The sequence below is a fragment of the Cervus canadensis genome, chromosome 4 (assembly GCF_019320065.1).
Source record: "Cervus canadensis isolate Bull #8, Minnesota chromosome 4, ASM1932006v1, whole genome shotgun sequence".
Lineage (NCBI taxonomy): Eukaryota > Metazoa > Chordata > Mammalia > Artiodactyla > Cervidae > Cervus > Cervus canadensis.
The window spans coordinates 94,646,140-94,672,664 of record NC_057389.1 but is presented as its reverse complement, the minus strand read 5'-3'; the positions used below and the strand labels follow the sequence as shown (position 1 = coordinate 94,672,664).

Here is a 26,525-nt window from a genome sequence, read left to right as displayed (position 1 = left end):
ACTACAGCCCATCTGGGAAAGGCAGGCACCCTAGAAGACATCTGCTACACTTGACCATCAGCCCCTAAGAGGCAGGAATTTTTGTTTTGTTCACTGCTGCCTCCCCAACACCTAGGACGGTAACTGGCACACAGTAGGTGCTCAATCAGTATCATGAAATGATGAATTGAAGGTAGGGACACCTAGAAATACAGCTTATTTGGTAAGCACCTACTATGTTTACATCTGCACATTTGCTTAATACCTACTATGCGCTAGGCCTTATGCTAGGTACTGGGGATATAAGGAGAGAACATGTTTCTCTCAGTTTGCAGGGGTGCTGGGCAGACCAGTCAGCAGACAGTAGCAGTATAATCTGATTTGTGGTTTGATAGGGAAGACAGAGTGAGAGAAGGAAGATTTCTCCCCCTGAGGGCCACTCAGGGAAGGTGAGCAGGACTTAGACCACATATTGATCAAATCGGTTGCATATAGGGACTTTCCTGGCAGTTCAGTGGTTAAGGCTTCACCTCTGCAATGCAGGGGATGCAGGTTCAATCCCTGGTCAGGGAGCTACCGTCCCTCATGCCTTGCAGCCAAAGATCCAAAACATAAAACAGAAGCAATATTGTAACAAATTCACTAAAGACTTTAAAATGGTCCACATCCAAAAAAAAAAAAAAAAACTTTAAAATTGGCTGCAAGTGACTTTTTCAATGAGTCAGCTGTTTACATCAGGTGGCCAAAGTATTGAAGCTTCAGCTTCAGTATCAGTCCTTCCAATGAATATTTGGGGTTGATTTCCTTTAGGATTGACTGGTTTGATCTTTGGTGTCCAAGCTCCATGAGGGCAGGACATTCTGTTTCATTCCCTGGTGTATTCTTAGCCCCTAAATCAGCATCTGGTCCACAATAAATATTTATTGAATGAGTGAATGAGAAAAAAAAAAAAAATTGGCTGCAAGTAACAGGAATTCAACTGAAACTGACGTAAGTGAAATACACAGTTCACTAATTTATACCACTGAAAAGTCTGGATGAGGCTGGGTCCGGGCAATAGCAGACCCTGCCCTCTTTGCTGTTTTCCTCCACCCTGGCTTTTATTCTCAAACTTTCTCCCTGTGATGGGAAGGTGGCTGCCAGAGTGCCAGCAGAAATCCCAAGGAAGTCTCTCATTTGCTACTCTGGGTCACGTGCCCCTCCCTAACCAATCACAAGCCTGGGTTATGTGACTACCACCTATGAAGCCAGCCATATCCAACAGCATATAAGTATAAAGAGGGGGAGGGCTCCCCAGATGTTATTATTCAGGAGAGAAATGATGTCCACTGGGGGAGCAGCATTTACAAAGGGCTGGAGGCAAGACTGATGCAAGCTCCCCATGTACTAAAGGCTAGAAGAGCGGGTGACAGGCTGCTACAAGCTGTAGACGAAGGCAGGAAGATTCATCCATCCATCCATCCAACACATATTTGCTGAATAATTACTTTAGTTGGGGATGGAAACATGATAAGGTCCTGGTCTATGGAGTATTCATTTTGGTCTTGTTGGGGGTCGGGTGTGGGAGGATTTGAGGTCATGGTGGTCCCCTTGGTGTTGGCTCCTATGTCACATAATCTCTCCACCTCTCTCTCCAACTGTATCAATCTTGGTCTCTGTCTCTGTCTGTCTCTCTCCCCATCTCCATTTCTCCATATCTCTGTTTCCGGGCTCCTTCTGTGAGCACGTGTCTTTCCTCTGTCTCCCCCCATCTCTTTCTCTGACTTCCTTTTCCCATTTTTATCTCCCTCCCTCTCTCCCTCTGGGCCTCTGTGTATATGTGTTTGGATGTGTCTCGCTCTCCCCGACCCCGTCTTGGCCCCTGGGGTCCCCACAGATGCTGAATCTTTTTGTTGCCGTCATCATGGACAACTTTGAGTACCTCACCCGAGATTCCTCCATCCTGGGTCCCCACCACCTGGATGAGTACGTGCGTGTCTGGGCCGAGTATGACCCTGCAGCGTGGTAAGCAGTCACCCCAAATCCTCCAGCCACATCACCCACCTTTCTCTGGTACTGGAGCATAGTCTAGATCAGGCTCCAGACCTTAGGCTGTTGTCTCCCTGGGAAGCTAGCAGGGATTTCAGTAGGATCAGTCAAAGGAAAAGAGATGAGAATCAGTACCCTTGCACATCCTGGGTGAAATGATTTGGGTACCACCACTGCCCATACCCGAGGCTTTCTGGGAAATGAGGGAGAGACTCCACCATGAGTTCATCTCCTGTGAGTCTCTCCTGTTCCTGACTTTGAGGCCTCCAGATAGTGAGAACAAGTTTTCCAGGCCCCAGGGAGGAAGCCAGAGGCCTCTCAGCCTCAATTCTCCTGGGAGTATGGGGAGAAGGGCTGGTTTAGTTCCCTTGGGAGACAGAATTAGCTACAAGATCAGCTCCCATTGGGATTCCAGGACCCTGAAACATGAGGTCACGTGAGGCCAGGGGAGAGGACGCAGAGCCTTAGTGGTCCCTGTGTGTTCATGATCATGAGGGGAGTAAGCTCTCCCATCTCCACGAGCAGGGCAGTGTGCCCTCCCAGTTGACAGGTGATGGTTTCCGAGCATGATCTCCACCCTGCTCAAGTGTATTGAGTACCTTCTCAGCACCAAGCCCTTGCTGGACACTCAGATGTGCCATCCTGATGCTCAGAACCCAGCAACCACAGACTGAAGATTCTAGTTCAGGCTGAGCTTGGGGACTAAGAAAGCATTAAATAGAGGCCCTCCGCAGCCTGAGCACTGCAGGAGAGGCCTCATGAGGAGGGCAGGGAGGGATGAATCCTTGCCATTCTTACAGCCCCAGACAAGTCCACCATGAGACCAAGAGGCTGGGGTGAGCCACGGGGCTGGGGCTTGACTTTCAGCTGGTTCCTAACTCTTCCTCTTTTGATTTTAGGTCACAGCAGTTGGATGCTGTCCCCCTGTCCTCTATGCCACGAACCCCCCAGCCCCCAGTGTAGCCCATGTAGATTGTGGAGGAGGGAGATTCAGAAAGCCCTGGGGGAGGTTCTCCCAGCCCAGAGTTCCCAGCCCACTCCACACAAAACCCTCTGCCCACCCTGCACCCCCACGGTCTGCAAGTGTCTGGGAACGTCTCAGGGACCTTCATGCATCCTATGTCTCCCTGACTCCTTCAAGCCAGGGGCTTCCCAGGCCCTGGCATCGTGACCTCACTTATGAGCACGGGGAGCCAATGTGATGCAGCTTGACCCCATGCCTCCACTAATCCCCTCTCTTCTCCTTTCAGCGGTCGGATTCATTATAAGGATATGTACAGTTTATTGCGCGTAATATCTCCCCCTCTCGGCTTAGGCAAGAAATGTCCTCATAGGGTTGCTTGCAAGGTTTGATTTCCACTAAAACCTGCTAGCATCCATGGAATGAGTGTGGCTTGGGGTTCTTCAATATATATATTTCATATATATATATATATATATAATCTAAAAAAACAGAGCCATCTCTCTCTTTTGCATTAAACTAGAAAACTCTCTTAGCCAACAGAATGCAGTCACGTAGACTTGATGAAGCATGGAACGTTTATCTCTCCGTTCCCTTCAGCCATTTCTGCTTGCTCTTAGCTGAAGCTGCCCATCCCGGGGTCTCAACGGCACCCCAAAATCAGACACATCCGAGGGGACCGTAACTTTGCATTGACCGCCGCCCCCCCCCACCATCTCCTCCACTCTCTCCCTCTCCACCCTCCACCTCCCGAAGCCCCAGCCCTTCTCCCACTGTCGTGGCCCCTCTTCCCCATCTAGGCCCCCTCAGAGACCAGCCTCAGCCAAACCAGAGAACTTGACCCAGTTTTTTAAATGACACCAAACCAAAGAATTGCTCCAGACCTTTCTGAGTGAGAAGCACCCCCCCTCCCCATTCTGTCCACATTCCACCAGAACTAGAGCTCAGAGTCAAAAGTGAATCTGACTTTTCTCTTTTCTCTCTCTCTCCCTGCTCATAAGCAGTGAAATAATATTTTTTAATTACCTCTCCCATTTTTTTCTCCTCTTTTTTTATTTATTTGAAACACCTCTTTTATCGTTCTCTGCATCTTTCTCTCTCTATTTTTTCGGCTCGTGTGATTTTTCTTTTTTTTCTTTTGTTTTTTCCCGCTTCCTTTTCTTCCCCTCCCTCCACCCACCCTTCCTTTGGTTCTCCGTTCCCACCTCCGTTTTTTGTTTTTGGTGCTGCCAGGGGCCGCATGCCTTACCCGGACATGTATCAGATGCTGAGACACATGTCTCCGCCCCTGGGTCTGGGGAAGAAGTGTCCGGCCAGAGTGGCTTACAAGGTAGTTTAACCCTTGCCAACCACCGACGTCCAGGCACTGGGGATTTTTCAGTGCTGAACAGGAACAGCCAGCCGAGTCTCTTTTTCCAGCGTTACTCTTCTTTTTTTTTCTTTTTCTTTTTTCTTTTTTTCCCCTTTCCTCCTCAAGTAAATGGATCATGACCATCCCTTGATTCTAAGCAATTCACTGTGTCCGTCCTTTCTGGTCAGTGTGGCTTGGTGTTTTGAGACTCTCTTATGGCCAACACGCCGGGGTGGGGAGAGGGAGGGGAGCCCCCAAGTCCCCTCGCACCCGGTCCCCCAGGAACCAAATTGGACACAAACACTTTGAGAGGTGGGATTGCCACTGAGCCCAGAGTGGCCCCCCTTGCCCAGACGTGGGCAGGCACCTTGCAGAGAGGGGCTTGGACCCCATCTTTTATATCTCAAGCCCCCAGGTCTCATGGTCCCCTACGCACACCTGAAGCTGATCTCTGACCTAGGGCCTTGGGGGATCTGAGACCTTCCGGGGAGCAACCCAGAGCCTCGCCCCTCTTCCTTGCCCGCTGGAGTTGCTTCCCCAGTCTTCTGTCCCTCAGCCACCCATCTCCCCCCAAGACACCCCAACATGCCTCTCCATTGTTCCAGAGTGGGCAGGCGGGCCGCAGCTGGACCCCTGGACCGTGGCACCCTGACGCAGGCCATGCACGCTGCCTTGGCGGGGGCCTGGGGCGGGCAGGCACCATGGCCGACCTGGGGGGTGGTGCATGCTGGCTGAAGGAGCCGCCAGGCGGCTGGGCCGGGCCACCCCTCTAGACCCCTGTCCCGGAATCTCCCTTGGCACCCAAGGACAGATGCTCTGTTCCCCATAGCTCATCCACACGAAGTTCAGGGGATGACTCTGACAGTCAACCCCTCATGGTCCCATCATTCCATTCTCCCATCCCACCTTGGCCCCTCTGTGTCTGAGAATCCTTCCTCCTCTTCTGCGCACCTCCCTTCCTCCTGGGTCATGGAACCGCCTCCCCACATGCCCATTCCTCCTCCTCCCTCTGTGCACCCCTCCTTCCCAGGTGAGGCCGTGAGGTGCCCCCACCGGCCCCTCCCTGCGCCTGTCCCATTCCTAGTTTTCCTTTTGTCCATCTCTTGATCTCTGCTTGGCTGTGTGTCGGTGTGTGTGGGAGCATGTGCAAGAGAGAGGGAGAGTGCCTTTTCCTCCTTGGTCTCTGTGCAGGGCCACCATGGGTTCATGAGCGCCTCTGTGCCAATTTGAAGCAAGCATCCTTCCCACAGAACACTCTGTCTGTGGGGAAAATATTGGGACCCACCCATGTGGGGACAGCACAATACATTTCCGCTATCAGCTGGGAAGGTGTCATTTAAACACAAATCCCTGATTTCTGAGATGGGGAGCCCTTTGTGCAATGCACAACCTGCACAAGTGTGCACAGTGGCCCAGTCTGTGTTTCTCTGTCTGCCGCCTCCCTCACTACCCTGCCCCAACCCATCCTTTGTATTCTGCTCTGAGTTTGCCATCCCCATCCCCATCTCCAGCTCTCTGCTTCCCCGTGTCTGCTCTGGTGGACGTCAATCTTCAGCTCCATGCCACCTCATCCTGGGCTGGTGCACGCCAGCCCAGCACCTTCTCCCATGCCACCAAGCATGGGGGACAGAGCCCCTGCCTGGGATACAGGGAATTTTTTCTTCCCTGGGCCATGGGAACACCCTCTCACCCCTTCCCCATGCCATCGCACAAAAAGCCAAGACCCGGACATGCCCCTGAGATACACTTTCCACGGAGCTATGAATGAGTCTCGAGATTCCGTCTGCATGCGCCCCTGTCCGCTGTTCTGTGTCACGGCCTCACTGCATGTCTGAGAGGGGCCCGCCCCATCGGTAGTCGGGGAGCCGCCTGCCTGCCGCTTCTCGGAGGAATGATGTGGTCTGTGCCCATCTGGTCTGGTCTGGGCCGAGCCAGGGGGTGGGGGTGGGGAGTCGGCGGCCCTCCCAGCGGCTGTGGCCATGGACCCCTCTGCCTGGCTGCTGCATGTCTGCTGCGATCTGGCTTGCGCTCTTCTTCTTTGGGGTCAGAATGGAACGGAGCTGTCCAGAAGAACTCTGGGGCAGGGCGGGGATCCGGGCCAACCCTGGAAATGCCACTTCTAGGGTCCAGTAGGCGGGTGAGGAACGGGCAGCATAGGCCAGTCCCCAGTGCGCCCCCTATGGGTCACCAGGGGCAGTCAGGAAATGCAACACTGGGACCGGTAACCTGAGGGGTGGGGGGCACCCTAGCCGCTGCCTTCAGAGTTCTTCCTGGGGCTCCCCGGGTAGGGTGGGTCTGGCTTACGGGATGGCGGAGAGGTCCCTGGGAATGATTGCCCTTGCCTTTGGTTTTCTGCAGAGGCTCCTGCGGATGGATCTGCCCGTCGCTGATGACAACACCGTTCACTTCAACTCTACCCTCATGGCTCTGATCCGCACGGCCCTGGACATCAAAATCGCCAAGGGTAAGGGCATGAATGGGAACTGAGAGGCAGGGTGGATGGAGCCAGGGCCTCAGAGGACTCAGCAAATTCACCTGCTTCAGCAAATATCCGTGTGCGGGACACCGCTCTAAGCCTGGAGAACGCAATTGACGCTTCCATCAGTGGGGGAGACCTCCGTAAAGAAGCTGTGAGGGAGTCACGTGGATACCGGGGGGAAAGCCCTGTAGGCAGAGGGACCAGCAGGTGCAGATCCCTTCCGCAACCCCACCCTGAGCTGTGTTGGGCTGACTTGCACTTTCCGCATGGGGGCGCCACGCTGTCTTGTGAGCAGAAGCAGGCTCAGCTCCCTCTGGCCACAGTAGACAGGCCTGAGCTACGAGAAGGTGAAAGGGTCACTCACTCAGTCGAGTCCAGCTCTTTGCCACCCCATGGACTTTAGCCCACCAGGCTCCTCTGTCCGTGGGATTCTCCAGGCAAGAAAACTAGATTCGGTAGCCATACCCTTCTCCAGACGATCTTCCCCACCCAGGGATCCAACCTCGGCCGCCTGCATCACAGGCAGATTCTTGACTGTCTGAGCCACCACGATAGACCGTGGGCTAGGAGGAGCCCTGACATAAATAAGGGGAACACAGGATGGGGCTTGGAAGGAGGGCATATGAAGTATTCACATTCTGGATATTTCCTGGGAGTCAAGACAACCAGATTGCTGATGGATGGATGTGGAGTGTAAGGGAAGAGAGCATAAAGGCCAACCCCAAGGGGTGGGGCCCCAGCAACTAAAGGACGAGCCGAACTCCAGTTGCCTGAGAGAGAAGAGATGGGAGGAGCAGGTTTGGCACCAAGGGAGGGCAAAAGATTGGAGTCGACAGTGACTCGTGGACATGGGGGCTAGAAGGGGCCCTCCAACTTACCCTTCTGGCATCCCCCCCGCCACAAGGTTCTGAAGGAAGTAAGATGGTGAGTCCTCCTGGCTGGGCTGGAGATGTAGAGTCAGGAGGAATCAAATGCTGACAGGTATTAAGCCAGGAGACTGGAGGAGCTCTCCAAGGGGATGAGTGAACTGAGAGACCCCCAAAGACTGAGCCTAATGGGCCACCCCAGCATTAAAGGTGGCCGAGAAGGAGTGAAAAGGAGAGGCCAAGGAGGTGGGTGGAAAGCAGGACAACTCTGGCTCCTAAAAGGCATCTCCAGTGTTTAAGCACTTCCCAGGACCAAGACTGACCAAGAGTGAGGACCAAGAGCCACCGATGGATTTTGTGCCCCGTCACTGCCAATCACTTTGACCAGGGCAGCTCTGAAGACTGAGGACCATGAGCAATCAATGGATCTTGTGCCAGGTCACCACCGATCACTTTGACCAGGGCAGCTCTGAAGTAGACTGCCCAGAGTGGGTTTCAGAGGCCTAACAGCAGATTGGATGTGACTTGGCAGCTCATGAGACAGCAGGGCAGGGACAGAGGCACATGGGTCACCAAAGAGAAGGAAGTTGGGAGAGTAGCTGGTGGAGGACTGGGTCCATTGTCCAGCAGAGGGGTGGAAATCTCAGTGGGGCTGAATGTTAGAAAACGCCGCGGGGAGAAAGAGCCACACAGATGTTAGAAAACGCTGCGGGAAGAAAGAGCCACCTCTAAGGACCATTGATGAAGGTCTTTATTGGGCGGTCGCTCTCGGGCAGAACTCCGGGGGGCGGGTGAGCGAGGAGACAAAGGGAGTCTGCGAGGTGTGAGGGGTGGGGAGAGGTTTTATAGCCAGAGCCGGCGTCCAAGCCAGGTCTTTTCATATAAGGAAGAAAGCGCGGGCTACAGCGGCAGTTGGTGTCCAAGGGCTCCCGGTCGGTACCTGATTGGACCAGGCTGCAGGGGGTCGGTCCCCGGAAGTTTAGCCAGCCTCCGGAACTCGTCTGCGGCACTTTTTCTGGGGCATGCCTCAACATGCCCGACCTTTCACTGAAGAGAGAGGTCAGGGCTCCACCCAGCTGAAGCCCCTGAGAGGTCACCAGGAAGGAAGGCCACACTGCAGACACACGTTCTTCCCAGGACCCTGTGGAGAAGAGGGGGAGGAGGCACCAAGGCCGGAAGTTGCTCGGAAGGAAGACATTCAGGGAGGGAGACCAGCAGCCTCCAGTGAGACAGTGCCTGGTGGAGCTGGGGCGAGGGAGGGGGCCACGTTGCGGACAGACACGGTTAGAGCCAGGAAACGCAGATCAAAGGAAAGAGAGCGGGAGGTGCCCCCACATCAAGTGAAAGAATCAGGAGTGAGGCTGAGACTCAGGGAACAGCATAAGTGGAGAAGGTGAAGGTCAGGGGTCAGGCCCTGGTCTGACACACCATGTTAATTTCTTTCTCATGCAGCAAGTGAGAGGAAGGCGGTTCAGACTTGCCAGGCATCTCAGCACACGCATCTAGTCTGGACCCGGGGCCTGTCTGTGTGTGCCACTGCCTGCCCCAGACTGTGTGCTTATTATCAGCATGGTTGAAACTGAATTTGCCTGCAATGCAGGAGACCTGGGTTTGATCCCTGGGTCAGGAAGATTCCCTGGAGAAGGGAATCGCAAAGCACTCCAGTATACCTGCCTGGAGAATTCCATGGACAGAGGACCCGGGCCGGCTACAGTCCATGGTATCGCAGTCAGACACAAGCAAGCAACTAACTGGTCCAGTGAGACAGAAACTGGTCCAGATCCCAACCCAGGGAGGTGAGGAAGCAGAAGCATGGGCAGCTGCTTTCTTATAATTGTGTGGGAAAATGGACTCACCTTGCCCACCTACCTGCCCTGTCCTCAATTGTAAACTTTGGCAGAAGACCTCACCTGCTCTGAGCCTCAGCCCATGTAATACATGAGCTAGCAATGCCATGTAACAGATGACCACAAATTTAACAGCTTAAAACACACCTATTTATTAGCATATAGGTAGGTAGGTCGAAATCCAGATAGACTCAACTGATCTCTCCATCCACAGTCTCACAAGCCCAAAATCAGGGTGGCCAGGCTGGGCTCATCTTTGGAAGCTCTGGGGGAAAATTTACTCCAAGGCTTATTCAAGTGTTAGCAAAATTAAGTTGCCTGTGGCTGCAGGACAGAAGTCCCATTTCATTTCTGGCTTCTAGCCAGAGTTTATGCTTAGCTCCTGGGGAATGCATCTAATTCTTTATGCGCTCCAAGTCTGTCTGACTTCTCTGCTGCCAAGAAAATGCTCTGCTTTTATTTGTGTGTGTGTGTGTGTGTAATAAAGTTTTATTAAAGTATAAAGGAGATAGAGAAAGCTTCTGACATAGGCCTCAGAAGGGGGCCAAAGAGTACCCCTTAGCTAGTGTTAGCAATGGAGTTAAATACTCTCCAGTGAATCCAAAGAATGTCTGGAGGTTGCAAAGACCTCACCAGACCCACTCCCATAATTTACATTTTAAGATAACAGAGTTGGCCAGAAGGTTTAATCCAAAGATTGTCCTCAGGCAGGATACATCCTTGTAAAGACCAGACCTACTCCCATAATTGATGTTTTAAGATAACAGAATTAGCCAGAGGGTTTAATCCAAAGACTGTCCTCAGGCAGGATACATTATTGTTATATAATCCTAAGGAATGTAGAGGAAAAAAAGTAAAAAAGTTTGTCCTTTCTTCCTCCTTGAATATCCCAGACCTCTCTCTCCTTGGGGACCCCTAGACTTCTTATCAACCTGCCTAGGAAATGACTCTCTCATTCCCCCCTTTTCTTTTAGGAGAATTATGTTGCCTAGGGAAAAGGGGCGTCGTTTTCATTCCATAACTGCTTCCGAGCTGACAAGGGGCGTTGTCCCTAAATTGGTGAGGCAACATATTCTCCTAATCCTCATAGTGAGGATGTCTGATCCAGGGGCTCCAAGTAATAGTTGGAGGAGGCTGTGGCACTCATAGGAGCTTGGACAACTATTTGTAAATTAAAAGCTTTTAGACGGTTAGAAAACCCCATTATACAGTTACAGATGTAAGGCAAAATAGTCATTAAACCAAGTTAAAATCAAAATGAAAAGTCACATTATGTCCATAGTTACATCAGTCCATCTTAAGGTTGTTAGATGTCATCAGTTTAAGAAGAGGCATCACATGCGATTGTTGAAGGTATTTGCAGACTTGGAGAAAGTCCTTTCCTTGAAGTGGAGATGTCCACCATGGGACGCCTTTCACGGATGAAGAAGGGAGTGGTCCACAGACCCAGCAGTTAGACTGATTGTGGAATACAGCATAGGGGTGAGCCCAGGACAGGAAGGCATTGTCTTGAGGATCAAATGGCAGACTCAGGATTTCTGGAGTCAGCAGAAGTAGGCTCACATAGATTAATCCAAAGATTGTCCTCAGGCAGGATACATCCTTGTAAAGACCAGACCTACTCCCATAATTTATGTTTTAAGATAACAGTATTAGCCAGAGGGTTTAATCCAAAGACTGTCCTCAGGCAGGGTACATTATTGTTATATAATCCTAAGGAATGTAGAGGAAAAAAAGTAAAGTTTGTCCTTTCTTCCTCCTTGAATATCCCAGACCTCTCTCTCCTTGGGGACCCCTAGACTTCTTATCAACCTGCCTAGGAAATGACTCTCTCATTCCCCCCTTTTCTTTTAGGAGAATTATGTTGCCTAGGGAAAAGGGGCGTTGTTCTCATTCCATAACTGCTCTGCTTTTAGAGGGCTCACCTGATTAGGTCAGATCCACCTAGATCAGCTCTGAAGCTTATAGTCAACTGACTTGGGACTTTAATTACATTTGCAAAGTCCTTTTATAGCAGCCCCTAGACTATCATTTGATTGAATAAGCAGAATCTTGCTGGGAGAGAAGGGTAAGCTTTAGAATTCTGCCTGCTAGCATTCCCGCACCTGTAAAATGGGTCTAACAGTGCACCCACTCTTGGTACATGCATGCATGCAAAGTCACTTCAGTTGTGTCCGACTCTGCAACCCTACGGACTGTAACCCGCCAGGCTCCTCTGTCCATGGGATTCTCCAAGCAAGAATACTTGAGTGGGTTGCTGTTCCCTCCTCCAGGGGATCTTCCTTACCCAGGGATCGAACCTGCATCTGTTATGTCTCCTGCATGAGCAGGCAGGTTCTTTACCACTAGCACCATCTGGGAAGCCCCTACATAATACCTTTGTATCCCAGTTGCTGTTTTCCTCTGAACAACCTGTGTTCAGGGGTCCCAGGATAGCCCAAAACGAAGGTTCAAAATAAGAAAAAGGCAGGATTCAGTGATTTGATAGAACTCAGAACTGAGAAGAATTGTTTTACTCATAGTTGTGGTTTATTACAGCAAAAGGATACAGATTAAAATCTGCAAAGGCAAAAGGCACCTGGAGAGGGTCTGGACGAGACCAAGAGGGAGCTTCCAGTCCCTCCCAATGGAGTCACACGCACCATGCTTACATCTCCCAGCAATGATATGTGCCAACATGTATGAAGTATTGTCAACCACCCAAGCCCACCTGAACTTTGAGTCTAGCATATTTATTGAGAATTAGTCATGTAAGCCTGGCTGACCTCAGTTGCTCAGCCTCTAGCCCCTCTAGAGGTCACGCTGCTACCACGTGGCTCAAGACCCCCACCATAAATCACATTGCTAGGATAAATTACCTGTGGATGGCAACTGCAGCCACGAAGTTAAAAAGATGCTTGCTCCTTGGAAGAAAAGCTATGATAAACATAGACAGTGTATTAAAAAGCAGAGATGTCACTTTGCCAACAACTGATGTTTCGAATTGTGGAGCTGGAGAAGACTCTTGAGAGTCCCTTGGACTGCTAGGAGAGCAAACCAGTCAATCCTAAAGGAAACCAACCCTGAATATTCATTGGAAGGACTGATGCTGAAGCTCCAATACTTTGGCCACCTGATGAGAAGAGCCAACTCATTGGAAAAGACTCTGATGCTTGGGAATATTGAGGGCAGGAGAAGAAGGGGGTGACAGAGGATGAGATAGTTAGATGGCATCACCAACTCAATGAACATGAATTTGAGCAAACTCTGGGAGATAGGGAAAGACAGGAAAGCCTAGCGTGCTGCAGTTCATGGGGTCGCAAAGAGTTGGACACGGCCTAGGAACTGAACAACATTTCTGCAAAGTTTTGAAAGGGTGGGATTTCTGACAACATTAGAGTGTGTGCAGGGTCTCAAGTGCTGGTGGTGGTGGTTTAGACGCTAAGTCATGTCCGACTCTTGCGACACCATGGACTGTAGCCTGCCAGGCTCCTCTGTCCTTGGGATTCTCCAGGCAGGAATACTGGAGCGGGTTGCCATTTCCTTCTCCAGGAGATCTTCCAAACCCAGGTCTCCTGCATTGCAGGCAGATTCTTTACCAATTTAGCTGCAAGGGGAGCCCTCTCCTAATCTTGATGAATTTCTCCAGCCCCTTTAATCTTGCCTCAGGTGGTTTCCTGGCTGCTGCTCCCTTGATTAGCAACTGTTGGGATCCACCCTTTGGAATTCAGGAAAGGTCATGGAGGCTGGAGTCTTGCCTAGAAGACAAGGGGGAGGGAAAAGGCCTTCATGCCTGGGAGTCCCACAGGGCCCTGCTCACCATTAATCTGACCTGCCTGTGTTACTACTAGCTCACTGGAGGAGAGCTCCATTGAGCACATGCTGTGTGTCCAGCCCTGTCCTCAGCAAGTGGGATGTGCCAGGGGAGGACAGATGAACCTCCAGCCCTCATGGGGCTGTGGGGAGACAGGCAACAAACAAATAGGCCACTATAAACTAGTAGAATATGTAACGTGTTCAAAGGCCAGAAATGTTACGGAAAGGAAAGGAAGGGCAGGGTGGGGGGTTGGGGATCCTGGTCAGGGGTTCTCAACCAGGCATGATCCTGCCTCCAGAGATCATGACAATGTCCGAAGACAGTTTTGGTTTTGGTTTTTTTTAGCCTGAAAAATGACGCTTTGTTCACTCTTCACAACTTTTCATATTAAGGAGCATATGGCAGAAGTGGAAGCTTTTGATGAACTAATAGAAATTGTTGTCAGTTCTAACAGACCAAATTAACACAGAGATGGCAGCAGGAGCTCCCATCTTATTTTACCACCTCCTTCACCCGTTGCCTTCAATACCATACAGAGAGGAAACTTTCTTCCTATCTGGGTGCCAGCAGTCCACCCCAGGGAAGGCTGAGGACAGTTTTGGTTGTTGAAACTGGAAGTGGGCTGGCCCTCATGGTACCTGGCATGCCAGGGAGGCTTTTTTTTTTTTTAATGTTTTATTTTATTTATTTATTGGCCATGTGACATATGGGATCTTAGTTCCCCAGCCAGGGATTGAACCCAAGCCCCCTGCTTTGGGAGCATGGAGTCTTGACCACTGGACCATCAGAGGCGTCCCAAAAGAAGCTGTTGAATGTTGCCACATGTATGGGACAGACCCTGCAACAGAGAAGGCTCACCAGAGGTGTGCAGAGTAATATAGGGGAGGGGAAGACGCTGGGACACAACTGGTTTCTGGGGGACTGACTCCCAAATACAGGGGTACCTTCTGTCTTTGAAAGTGAAAGTGTCAATCGCTTAGTCATGTCCGACTCTTTGAAACCCCATGGACTGTAGCCTGTGAGGCTCCCCAGTCCATAGAATTCTCCAGACAAGAATACTGGAGTGGGTTGCCATTTCCTTCTCCAGGGGATCTTCCCGACCCAGGGATGGAACCCAAGTCTCCTGCATTGCAGGAGGATTCTTTACCGTCTGAGCCACCAGGGAAGCCCTGGGAACCCCAGTATTAACAACTCTACCTGGAGGAGGAGTAAACCTGGGATTCAGGCTTGAGTGGATCCCATGACCCCAAGAGAGAGCCACCTGGAAATCCCCTAAGGATTTTCCCTTCATAGTAGGTCCCCTACATATGAATGAGTTCTGTTCCAAGAGCATTCATAAGTCCAGTATGTTCCTAAGTCCAAAAGACTAGCCTAGGTACCAACTGAACATAATTGCCTACACAGTACTGTACTGTAATAGGTTTATAATACTTTTCACACAAATAATATATAAAAGCAAACAGGAAAGAAAACATTTTCAATCTTACAGCATAGTACCTTGAGAAGTACAGAGTATAGCATAACAGCTGGAACGCAGGGGCTGGAGTTGAATGAACAGGCAAGAAGAGTTACTGACCGGAGGAGGGAGATGAGGTGGGAGATGGTAGAGCTGAAGGATCGTCAGCAGTAGGACACGGAGGGACGCTGCGATTTAACTCATGCCTGGCCTGACATTGATGGAATGCACGTTCACATCTTTGGAAGTTCTCAACTTAAAGATTCTTAGGCAGGGTATCTACTGCATTTAAATGTGAACAACAATGCCGAATGAGAGATTTCCCTGTAAAGCAGAAGGAGTCTAAGGTGGTGATTCTCAGCCGGAGGCGTTGTGTCTGCCAGGGGACACCTGGCAATGTCTGGGGACAGGCTTGGTTGTCAGGACTAGGGTCAGGGAGTGCTACTGGTAACTAGTGGGTAGAGACCAAGGATGCATGAAATCCTGCAATGCACAGAACTGCCCCACAAGCAAGAATGACCCAGCGTCAAGTGTCTGACAGCGCTGACAGCATGAGAAACCTTGACCCTGCCTAAACCATTCGCCAAGAACAGGTATCCTAGCCAGCTCAGGCTTCCATAACAAAATACCGGAGACAGTACATAAACAACAGAAACTTACTTTCTCACAGTTCTAGAGACTGGACGTCCAAGATCAAGGTGTCGGCAGGTTAGGATTCTCCCGAGAGGCCTCTCGGCTTGCAAACGGCCGCGTTCTTGCTGTGTCCTCAATGGCCTTTCCTCTGTGCATATGCACCCCTGCTGTCTGTCTCTCTTGGGGACCACCCTTATAACCTCAAATAACTTTAGTCACTTCCTTGAAGGGCCCATCTCCAAATGCCATTACATTGGGCATTCGAGCTTCAATGTGAATTCTGGGAGGACACAATTCAGTCCATAACAATAAGTGGCTTCCTCTTCTCCACCCAAAACAGGAAATATGTCAGCTGTTGGGCAAAAGTGACTTTTCACAGGAATGTCACATTCTCTTCTTTCCCTTCCCATGTCTCTGAAAAGGAGCCAAAGAGGCCCAGGGCACCTCACTTAGCTAAAGTGGATGGGAGATGTAGCTATTCATTCCAACTGCTTTCCTAGAGGAAAGAAAAAACTGTTACAGGTTGGTGTCAAGGGTGTTGAAAGGCTAGCTACAAAACAGATGATTATTTGAAGGGTCTCCCCCAACCTGAGTCCAGTCCCACCCATCAGCCCCACCCCCACACAGCTTGGCCCCAGTGATCTCTGCACCTTTAGACCCTGCAGACACCAGAAGTGAAGTGGTGAGCTACACAGTGGAGAAATAAAGCCGGAAAAAGGCATAGAAGAGGGGGGCTGTTTTAGGTTGGGCGGCAGCTAGAAGACCTCTTTGATAAAGGATTTGGGCAGGGACCTGAAGCGGATGAGGGAGGGAACCACACCGATTCCTGTAGAGAGGACCATCCCGGCAGAGGAAACAGCCTATGCGAAGACCTTGAGGCAGGACAATGCTTGGCGTGGTTGCGGAGCATTGAGGAGGTTGGCGTGGCTGGAACAGAGTGAGCAAAGGGGGAAGTAGAAGAGATGAGGGCAGATGGTTCAGGGTCTTGTGGACTTGGGGAGACCACCCTGGGTGAGCGGAGAGCCTTGAAGGGCTCTGAGCGCGGGAGACACGTGACTGATGCAGGTGTTCATGGGCGCCCTCTGGTGGCTGTGGGAGGGCTACGCGAGGTGGACCTTGGGCAGAGGCGACTGCCCGCAGGTGTTCACGAGCGCCCTCTGGTGGGTGTGGGAGGACTTGTGCAGAGGCCGCTACACGGGCCCAGGCCGTTCAGCTCCCTGCTGCCTCCAAATCCTCACTGTGGAACAGGATCTGTGCTTGACTTGACAAAAGACCCTGATGAAAGAATTTTTCTCTACGTAAAGACACCTGTCTCTGGAGTCACATAGGGGAAGATGAGCGAAGGCGCGGGGTGCCTGGCAGAGGTCTGTGCTTTGACCCACATCTGCTGAGAAGGAGAAATTGCACAGGAGTCCTAGACAGTCCAAAGACAGTCCTAGGCTGGAGCCGGGAAAGGGAGTGGGAGAAGGAGGGGCCATGAAGGCAGGCGGGCGACCAGGGGTGGACAGGGAGTGGAGGCAGAGGGGGTTCTTGGGGCTGCCTGGGTGGGGCAGCTATTCAGCCAGCAGGCCCCCGTGGGTGGTTGTTAAAATGCTGCAATACTCGGCTGGCTGATAGCTGGCCCCTGCCCTTCCCCCAGATCTCCTGGACCTCCTCCCATAATTCAGCAACCACAGGGTGAGTATCTGGCCCAGCAGAAAGCCCTCAGACCCTTTCTCTAGCATCAATGTCCCTAACTGCTGGTAAGCGTTAGGACAGCACCCCTGTGCCTCGTGTTGGGGGCTGTGAAACAAGAGTTGAAACAGGGTCCAGGCTGATGTATCAGTCAGGATGAAGGAGAATGTGCCGCCACAACAAACAGCCCCAAGGTCTTGGACCAACAAAGATTCACTTCCCACTTGCATTATGTGGGAACTTCTTCCAGCCTCAGCAGGGTCTGCTGTTCATTAGTCACTTAGGGACCAGGCCCGAGTGGGCAACCACTGTCCCCAGTGTTACCAGTTGCTGTGACAGAGGGAATGAGAACTCAGGAGGGTTCTGCACTGGCCATTAAATGCCCAAAGTGGCACCTCACTCTGCTCACACCTCATTGGCAAGAACTCATCTCATGGCCCCAGCCCATCCCAGGGAGGGCAGGAAGGGCTACACTCCCGTGCACTCAGGCAGGGGGGGACAAAGAATCATGATGGCTGGGGTAAGGGGCCAGGGGTCAGCTAGTTCCAAGGTCAGCATTCATAGGAGGGGGATTTGGTTGAGGGACTATTCCCTGGGGCTTACCCCAGGCTCCCTACAGCAGACGTAGTTCTAATGCTGCACATCAACTACTTTGATCTTCAGACAACTCATTGAGGCAGGTACTATTGCCATCTTCCCCATTTCAAAGATGGGCAGACTGAAGCACAGCATCGTAGACTAACACCCATGTCACACAGCTGGTAAGTAGGAACCAGGTCAGTCCCTCTGGATGCTGGACTGTCTCCCACACAGTCTTTCAAAGGCCCCGTCCCTGCTGGGGACCAGGACCCCAGAGCCTGGGTCAGCAGGAGCCTATGGCTTTGCAGCTTCCCCAGAGGCCAGCTGATGCCTCTCTGTTCCACTCGCAGGCGGAGCTGACAAACAGCAAATGGATGCCGAGTTGCGGAAGGAGATGATGGCCATCTGGCCCAATCTGTCCCAGAAGACGCTGGACCTGCTGGTCACCCCCCACAAGTGTAAGAGCCAGGCCCAGCCTGGGATAGAGAGGGGGGAGGAAAGAGGAGGCCTCGGGACAGCGGGGCTGGTGCATACAGGGGCCCTCACCCATGGTGAGCTCATCCTGTGCCCCCAGCCACGGACCTGACGGTGGGGAAGATCTACGCGGCCATGATGATCATGGAGTATTACCGGCAGAGCAAGGCCAAGAAGCTGCAGGCCATGCGCGAGGAGCAGGTATGGCTCCAGCCCTGACCGCCGCCGCTTCCGACGTCCATCACTCTGGGGCCACCCAGGCTGGGAGACAGTGTGTCCCTTGTCACCGTGAGGACCAATCAGAACAGTGGGATGACGTCAGGCTTCAGGACAGGTCACTGAAGAAGGAGGGCAATGCCAAGGAGACATAACCTGGAGTAACTCATTTGCTCCACCAATACTTACTGTGTGGGGACTTCCCTGGTGGCCCAGTGGCTAGGGTTCCATGCTCCCAATGCAAGGGGCCCAGGTTTGATCCCTGCTCAGGAAACTGGATCCCACGTACTGCAACTAAGACCCAGTGCAGCCAAATAAGCCAATAAGCAGAACGAATAAACTTTTTTTTTTTTTTTAAATTATTGGACACCTATGGTGTGCCAGGCACCTTTCTCAGCTCTGGGTATGCATCTGTGAGCAAAACAGACCAGAATCCCTGCAGAGCAGAGTTTCCAGTTGGCAGAAGGCTAGCAATGATAGATGATGAAATTATATAGCACTGCAGAAAAAAGTGTCATGAGAAAAAACAGGGGGTGGGCAAGGGAATGTGATTTGAAAGGGGTAATTTGGGAGGCATTGCTGAGGAAGTGACATCAGAGGAAAGACTTGAAGGAAGAGCAGAGAGAGCCAAGCAGATACCTAGAGGCAGAGTGTTTGAGGCAGAGGGAACGGCCAATGCAAAGGCCCTGAGGCAGGACCATGAGTTTGAGTTTGAGAAATAGCAGGGAAGTCAATATGGCAGAACAGAGTGTGCAAGAGGGGCAGGGAAAGGAGACGAGAGTGGGGAGGTGACAGGACAGATTTTTCAGGATTTGTGGGCCTTTGACTTTTGCTCAGCGTGAAGTGGGAGCCACAAGGGTGCCTCAGGAGAGGTGGGAAGCCATCTCTTGCAGGTGTTCACTGGTGCTATGGAGGGTAAGGGCTGGAGCTGGGAACCTGGGAGGAGGCAGTGGTCCTGGCCAAAACATGAAAGCCAGGATGGGGGTCATGGAGCGGTGAGAAGTGACCTGGTTATGGATGGACTTGGAAGAGTCTAGAGGACTCACTGATGGATCAGACTTGAATGTGTGTGTGTGTCTTAAGGTGGGGGTGGGTTTCAAGAATGGCTTCTAGGATTTCACCCCAGGGGTGGGCTAAGCATACCCTCCGTAGCCTCCCCACTGCAGTCTTGAAACCAAAGCCTCAGCCTGGGACACCCTCTTCCCTCTGTCCCCGCTCCCCCCACCCCCCGGCCACCTTATGTACACATGCTGCTCTCTGCCTCCCCAGAACCGGACACCTCTCATGTTCCAGCGCATGGAGCCCCCATCTCCAACACAGGAGGGGGGGCCTGGCCAGAACGCCCTCCCCTCCACCCAGCTGGACCCAGGAGGAGGCTTGTGAGTGTCCCTCTTGGCCAGAAGGCAGGGGAACGGGGGTGCTGGGTGCCAGGTGCAAAAGCCAGCAGAGCACCCACCGTCACCCTGGTCCCTGTGCCCCACACAGGGTGGCTCACGAAAGTGGCATGAAAGAGAGCCCGTCCTGGGTGACCCAGCGGGCCCAGGAGATGTTCCAGAAGACGGGCACGTGGAGCCCGGAGCGGGGCCCCCCCACCGATGTGCCCAATAGCCAGCCCAACTCTCAGGTACCTCCATGGCCCCACCGCCCCCTTGGCTCCCCGGCCAACCCTCCACCCCGGGGTCCCCCGGCCAGGCGGCCCCGGGGCTCACCGGGCCTCGCCATCTGCCCCACAGTCTGTGGAGATGCGAGAGATGGGCAGAGACGGCTACTCTGACAGTGAGCACTACCTCCCCATGGAAGGCCAGGCCCGGGCCGCCTCCATGCCCCGCCTGCCCGCCGAGAACCAGGTGAGAGCTTTCACCCACCACCCTGGGGACTGGACTTGGCCGCTGGAGTCCCGGCTTCCCTGTGCAGCCCAGGGACCCAGGGCTGGGTGGGACTCCTGCACTCCCGGCTGCAGCAGGCAGGGTCCACACCTCTGGAACCCCCAGAAGCCCCGAGCCTCTTAGTTTCTCCCTGACGGAGGACTGGAAGAGGACGAGGTTCCTCTGGGGCAGGGCACCGTGGTCATCGCCACGTGGTTTGTCTCTGCTCCGTTTGGGGATGCTGAGGCTGGAGGATGTGGAGGGAGGATGGGAGGGGATGTGTCAGGCCCCGGTGAGAGCTGCAATGAAGAATATACATGCACGCACGCACGCATGCGCACAGAGGCGCATGCACACAGGGATGGGTGTTCTCATACATCGTACATGCTCTGGGGAACTTGGCAGGTCCCGGGACCTGGTAGCATGTCTGGGGTGGGGCCTGGGGGTCGTCCCTCTGTCTGGTCTCTGTGAGAGCCGCTGGGGAGAAGCAGGTGTGTGTGCCTGACGCGTGTCTGTGTGTGGCTGCTTTACCCAGCTGCAGGGCTTGGTTTTGGGGGGGAGCGGGATCCCACTGCCCCTGGCCCACCAGGACAGAGGGGCCAGAAGCATGGCTGGGCTGCCCACCCAACCTGAGAGGCAGGGCGGCATGTCTGACTGTGGCAGGCTGCCCGTGTGCTGTGCCGTGGCATTTGCACGGGGAGCGGCAGGGCTGTGCTGTGCCTGGCCGGGGCCAAGGTCGCCCAGGGGCGTGGCCTCGGGCTGCTGGGAACTCGGGTGGGAGGCACCCAGCCTGCATGTGACTGTCCAATCCCATCCCGAGGGGCCCCCCCAGAGCCCCACCAGGACTGAGCTTCTGGGCCCCAGGAGGAGGGGGGCACAAGCCAGCTGACGGCCACCCCACCCCGCCCCCGAAGCTTTGAGTGTCAGCGGAGCCAGGGCTGGGGCGCATTGCATGAGGCAGAGTCCAGGGCCAGGCGCCTGCGGCCACGTCGCCCCATCTGTCGTCTCGTGCCTTTGCCACCTGTGTGCTCCGTCCCCAGGGGAGGAAGACCAGCCGGGCCTGGGGTCGCCCTCGCACCGGGCCGCTAACCTCTCTCTGCCTCCCCCTTCCCTTCCCACCTCAGGTTCTTCTCTCTCCCCGCCCCTGGCATTCTCCTCCATCTCCCACACACCTCCCCCTCTCCCTCTCGGCTTTTATATTTATTTCCTTCTTTCTGTTTTTTCTGTGTGCACCATCCCGTGGGGCTGTGACAGAGGAGAAGGGGCCGGCCACGTGGGAATAACCTCAGTGTATGTACCGCGCCCGCCCGCCGCCCAGCTGGGCTCCGGCCCCCTCTTCCCGCCCACCCCCCCTCGTGGGAGTCCTGTCATCTCTCCGGGTCCTCGGACCCCACCCTTTCTTTGCAGACCGCACCCCCTGCCCCCCACCCCGTGGAGCCCCATCCTCATGTGTTGTGTTCTCTGTGTGGCCCACGTGTGCCCTGGAGGGGTGACCCCGCCCTGGCCCCCCCTGCCTCCCACCCTCTCTTCAGAGCAACCCAAGCCTGGCGGGCGGGCGTCCATCGTTCCAAGAAGCCTGACCTGCAGCCCTGCCTGGCTCACTCCTTCTTGGGGGCTCTTTCCCGTGACACCACCCATGAACCTCAGGTCCCACAGCCCCGTGTCCCTTAAAAGTCCAGTCCCAGGTAGTGCCACTGGGCCAGGCCCGGGGCAAGTCTGCTCTGTCTTCCTTCTCTCCTCCCCCAGCCGCAGGGAACCCAGTTCCACCCAAGGGTGCAGCAAACACACAGGCCCCCAGGCTGCAGGCCAAGGATGAAGAGAGCAGGTCCCCCCGGGGGGTCTCAAATGCCAGGCCAGCCCCTCAAAGGCTTCCCATAGAAGCTGGACTCAGGTGGGCAGGAAAGTCCGGTCCCAGTTGGCCAAGGAGGACTGTGTGCTGGGTGCCTGGCCCTGGGCCCATAGGCCTGACAGCAAGGAGGGGCTGAGGCTCCTCACCCGCTTTGGAGAGCAGGCCCGGCTGCCCAGGGCCCAGGGCTCCCAGGTTTGTACTCCGGATGGAGAAGCTCTGCCCTTCAGCTGGCCTGCCTGTCCCAGCAGGAGGTGGAGAGGACGGGGCCTCCTGGCAGAAGCCAGGAGGAGCTGGGGAGGGGAGAGAGGAGTCCTGGAGGCTCCCCCCACCAGACCCCACCCCCAGACGGTCACAGCCCCATCACTGATGGCGGATGGGGCAGACCGGGACTGCTGCATCCCAGCCACTGACCCCGGCCCGCCGGCCTGTTCCCCCCCCACCCCAGACCATCTCAGACACCAGCCCCATGAAGCGCTCGGCCTCCGTGCTGGGCCCCAAGGCCCGGCGCCTGGACGACTACTCCCTGGAGAGGGTGCCGCCCGAGGAGAACCAGCGGCACCACCAGAGGCGCAGAGACCGCGGCCACCGCACCTCCGAGCGCTCCTTGGGCCGCTACACGGATGTGGACACAGGTGGGCCGCCCCGCAGGGCCCAGGGACGGGAGGCTGTGTAAGGGGGCAGAGCAGGGGAGCTAGGGGGAGAAGGTGGAGCAGGGGGAAGACTGAATAAGAAAAGACAGAAAGGCCTGGACAGGACCACGGGGGACCGAGATGTGCCAGCTGCTGCTCACAACCTGCTGGCGAGCTCCCCCCACACACACCCACCAGGCCATCCTGGGCCCAAGGGAAGGTGCCCACTGGGCCAGCAGTCCTGCTTGGAAGCCGCCCGCGTGCACGTCCCATGCCACCCTCTCCTCACAGCCTCTGTCTTCTCTGACCCCATGCGGCCCCAGGCTTGGGGACAGACCTGAGCATGACCACCCAGTCTGGGGACCTGCCATCAAAGGAAAGAGACCAGGAGCGGGGCCGGCCCAAGGACCGGAAGCATCGGCAACACCACCACCACCATCACCACCATCACCCCCCGCCCCCCGACAAGGAGCGCTACGCCCAGGAGCGACCTGACCATGGCCGGACCCGGGCCCGAGACCAGCGCTGGTCCCGCTCACCCAGTGAGGGCCGAGAGCACATGGCCCACAGGCAGGTGGGTGTGGCAGAGGCACTGTGGACCGGACCGGGAGAGGATGGGGGGGCCACAGCCCCACAGCCCCTCTGGGCGGGGTTCCCGACTCCCGCTGTGATCTCTGACTTGCCCACCACCGGGCTCCCGAAGCCAGGGGGTTGGGCCCGGGCAGGGGTGGGCACTGCCCCCTGCCCCTCTGGCTCCCCACTCTGCACCCCAGTCCCCCTGCCCACCTGCCACCCCGCTCCCTGCCGCCCGCAGCTGCTTCCTCTTTGGTTGTGGATCACGTTTGAGTTTCGGGCCAGCAGTGGTCTTTACGACTCACGCCCACCCTGGCTACCTTCTGCCTTTTGCTTTCCTTTAACCCGGCTTCCGTTTTTTGTTTCAATTATGATTTCTGTGCTCTGGACGCCTGTGAGTAACTTTTGAAACTTCTGCTATTTTTAAACCCCGAAACTTACAAAACTCCATTTCTCATTTCTCTTTTCACTTTGTTGTGTTGGTTTTCGACTTCCCCCCACCCTCCTTGTCTCTCTCTCTCCTCCTCCTCCTTCCCCCCTCCTCCCCCTCCTCCCACCTGTGGCTGTTGCTTTTTTCCTTTTTTTCCATTTGAACGTCCTGTGTGTCCCTCCCACCCTCCTCCTCCCCGGTCCTCCGGATTTTCCTTCGCTCCCCACCCTCCCGTCCTCTGTGTCTCCTCCCGTCTCCTTCTGGTTGATTTTGTTGTATCTTTTTTTTTGATTTCCTTTGTTTCAATTTTCGTGTAGGGCAGTAGTTCCGTAAGTGGAAGCCCAGCCCCCTCAACATCTGGTACCAGCACTCCGCGGCGGGGACGCCGCCAGCTCCCCCAGACCCCCTCCACTCCCCGGCCGCACGTGTCCTATTCCCCGGTGATCCGTAAGGCCGGCGGCTCGGGTCCCCAGCAGCAGCAGCAGCAGCCCGCGGCGCGGCCGGGCCGAACGGCCCCCAGCGGCCCGCGGAGGTACCCGGGCCCCGTGGCCGAGCCCCTGGCCGGGGAGCGGCCGCCCACGGGAAGCCACGGCAGCAGCCGCTCGCCCGCGATGGAGCGGCGGGTCCCGGGCCCGGCCCGGAGCGAGTCCCCCCGGGCGCCGTGTCGCCACGGCGGGGCGCGATGGCCGGCGTCCGGCGCGCACGCGGCCGAGGGCCCCCCGGGCCCCCGGCACCACCACTGTTACTACCGGGGCTCCGACTACGACGAGCCCGACGGCCCGGGCGGCGGCGGCGGGGAGGAGGAGGAGCCCCGGGCCGCCGCCTACGACGCACCGCCCCCCGCGCGCCACGCGTGCTCGCCCAGGACTCCCCGGGCCGCGGGCCCGGCGTGCGCCTCGCCTTCCAGGCACGGCCGGCGACTCCCGAACGGCTACTACCCGGCCCACGGACTGGCCAGGCCCCGCGGGCCGGGCTCCCGGAAAGGCCTGCACGAAGCCTACAGCGAGACCGACGACGATGACTGGTGCTAAGCCCGGGCGAGGTGGCGCCCGCCCGGCCCCCCCACGCACCCCACGCGCACGCCCCCCTCGGGGAGGAGCCGCACCGGCCGCGGGGCCACCTCGCTGCCACCTGCCCAGCACACGGAGGCGGGGAGGCCCGGGAGGGCCCAGGAGAGGACCAGCCGGACGACCCCGGACTCTGGAGGGAGTCCCCAGGGCCGGGACACACCAGGGTGTCCCGGAAAGACCCTCCCGGGCAGCGACGGCGCCCCCCACCCAGCCCCGATCCCCCACGACGACGGCGGGGGGCCCTCGGGGGCAGACAAACCACACAGCCAAGGGATTCGAATTAACTCAGCCATTTTTGGAGAACCTTGGGGAAAATGGAAATTTCAAAAAAAAAAACAAAAAACATTTTTAAAAGAAAAACGGGGAGAAAAAAAATTGCTTCTATTGATGAGTTTTATCATCTCAATTGAAATCTTTCCTTTCCCTGGTGAACGCGTGCTGGTGGCCCGTGTGTGTGGCTAGAAGCCGGAAGCCAAGAGGAAACCCAGCGTCCCACACAGACCTCCACCAGACACACTCATACCCCACACACGTTCTCAGACACACACAGGAGTGCTTGCTGGTTATACCAAACCCTACTATTACTGCCTGCAGAAATCAATTTAAAAAAAAATAAACAATTTTAAAAAGGACAAAAAAATTAATGATTGAGAAAAGAAGCATTTTTTTTGACATTTGGTCCTGCTTGAAATAACAAAAGAAAAAAGAAAAAAAAACACCACCACCGATTTCCTTTGCTTCTTTTTTCCTTTTTCCTACCTTGTTTGAAAACTGTGGGCTTGGGACTGTGAATTATTGCATGACATTCAAAAAGAAAAAAAAAAATAAAAAAAGTTGAATCAAAGGGCTTCTGTATTGGAGTGGTCTTTATAGCTTCTGCAAAGTACTCCCCAGGTCTCTTTGTAGGGACCTTGGTAGGAGGCACTTGGAAAGTGGTTAAGGATGAGAAAGCCGTAGCTCTTCAACCAGGACTCTTTGCAGGAAAGTTAAAGCCAGAGACGCTGGCTGGGTCTTTACCTGGTTGTCCTGGATGGGGGACAGCAGGGCAGTAGAGCCCCACCACCACCACCCCAATGCCTCCACCCTCAGACCACCCCCACCCCACCTCCCCACGGCTCCACAGTCTGCTGGATAGTATTCCTGCATGATCTGGCCAGTGAGACCCCAAGGAAAGTGTGTGAGGCCTCAAATATTAGCAAAATTCCTATTGGAAACACCCTGCAGGAGGTACCTGGAGGTCTAGCTCAGGACCCCCAAGTCCAGTGGGAGGTGAGCCCCACCCGAGGCCTCTGGCCCTCCCATCCCACCCAAGAAGTTGCTTCTGAAGGGCTCCACCCCAAGCTGTATCCCATTTCATAGACTTTCCTGAGATGCCCCTGAATTCCGGCAGCCATTGGAGAGTCCTAGAACTTAGAGGTCAAGGTTCAGAGCAGCCTGTAGGTAGCAGAAGAGGGTCATGGCGAGTTCAAGGTGAGGGCAGCATATCAGAGGCGGGGGTGGGGTTCTTAAGAAGGGTCTGATAGCCTGTCCTCCCTCCACCCTCAGCCCCATCCAGTAGGTCTGTCCTGCAGCCCACAGCGCACCTGCTGGCAGCCTCCCACTCCAGGCTTCTAGAAATTGGCCGCATGATGAAGGTGGTAGAGGACCTTCCATCCCCAGGATTTTACCTCCCTGCCTGTTCTGTGAATGCTTCTGTGAATATGGTCGACAGCCAAAAAAACATTGTTAATAAGATCAGGAGGTCAGAGAGCTGTGTTGATTTAGGTGAGC

General features: G+C 54.8%; 1 protein-coding gene across 10 annotated transcripts in view; it reads left to right on the top strand.

Annotated features, from left to right (window-relative positions):
• Window positions 1-25,599, top strand: part of CACNA1A (calcium voltage-gated channel subunit alpha1 A) — a 387,084-nt gene extending 361,485 nt beyond the window's left edge. For 3 of the 10 annotated variants that reach the window (XM_043466834.1, XM_043466837.1, XM_043466832.1), the window contains 12 exons: window positions 1,856-1,983; window positions 4,202-4,298; window positions 6,678-6,783; window positions 18,000-18,107; window positions 18,224-18,324; window positions 19,609-19,718; window positions 19,825-19,963; window positions 20,073-20,186; window positions 21,459-21,494; window positions 22,499-22,685; window positions 23,006-23,256; window positions 24,003-25,599. In XM_043466834.1, coding sequence (XP_043322769.1) covers window positions 1,856-1,983; window positions 4,202-4,298; window positions 6,678-6,783; window positions 18,000-18,107; window positions 18,224-18,324; window positions 19,609-19,718; window positions 19,825-19,963; window positions 20,073-20,186; window positions 21,459-21,494; window positions 22,499-22,685; window positions 23,006-23,256; window positions 24,003-24,716 — 2,091 coding nt within the window. In that variant the 3' untranslated portion in view covers window positions 24,717-25,599. Of the gene's footprint in view, window positions 1-1,855; window positions 1,984-3,257; window positions 3,355-4,201; window positions 4,299-6,677; window positions 6,784-17,999; window positions 18,108-18,223; window positions 18,325-19,608; window positions 19,719-19,824; window positions 19,964-20,072; window positions 20,187-21,458; window positions 21,495-22,498; window positions 22,686-23,005; window positions 23,257-24,002 lie in introns of all 10 variants that reach the window. The other 7 variants (XM_043466833.1, XM_043466831.1, XM_043466839.1 and 4 more) reach the window with 5 other exon arrangements.
• The last annotated feature ends 926 nt before the right edge of the window (window positions 25,600-26,525 follow it).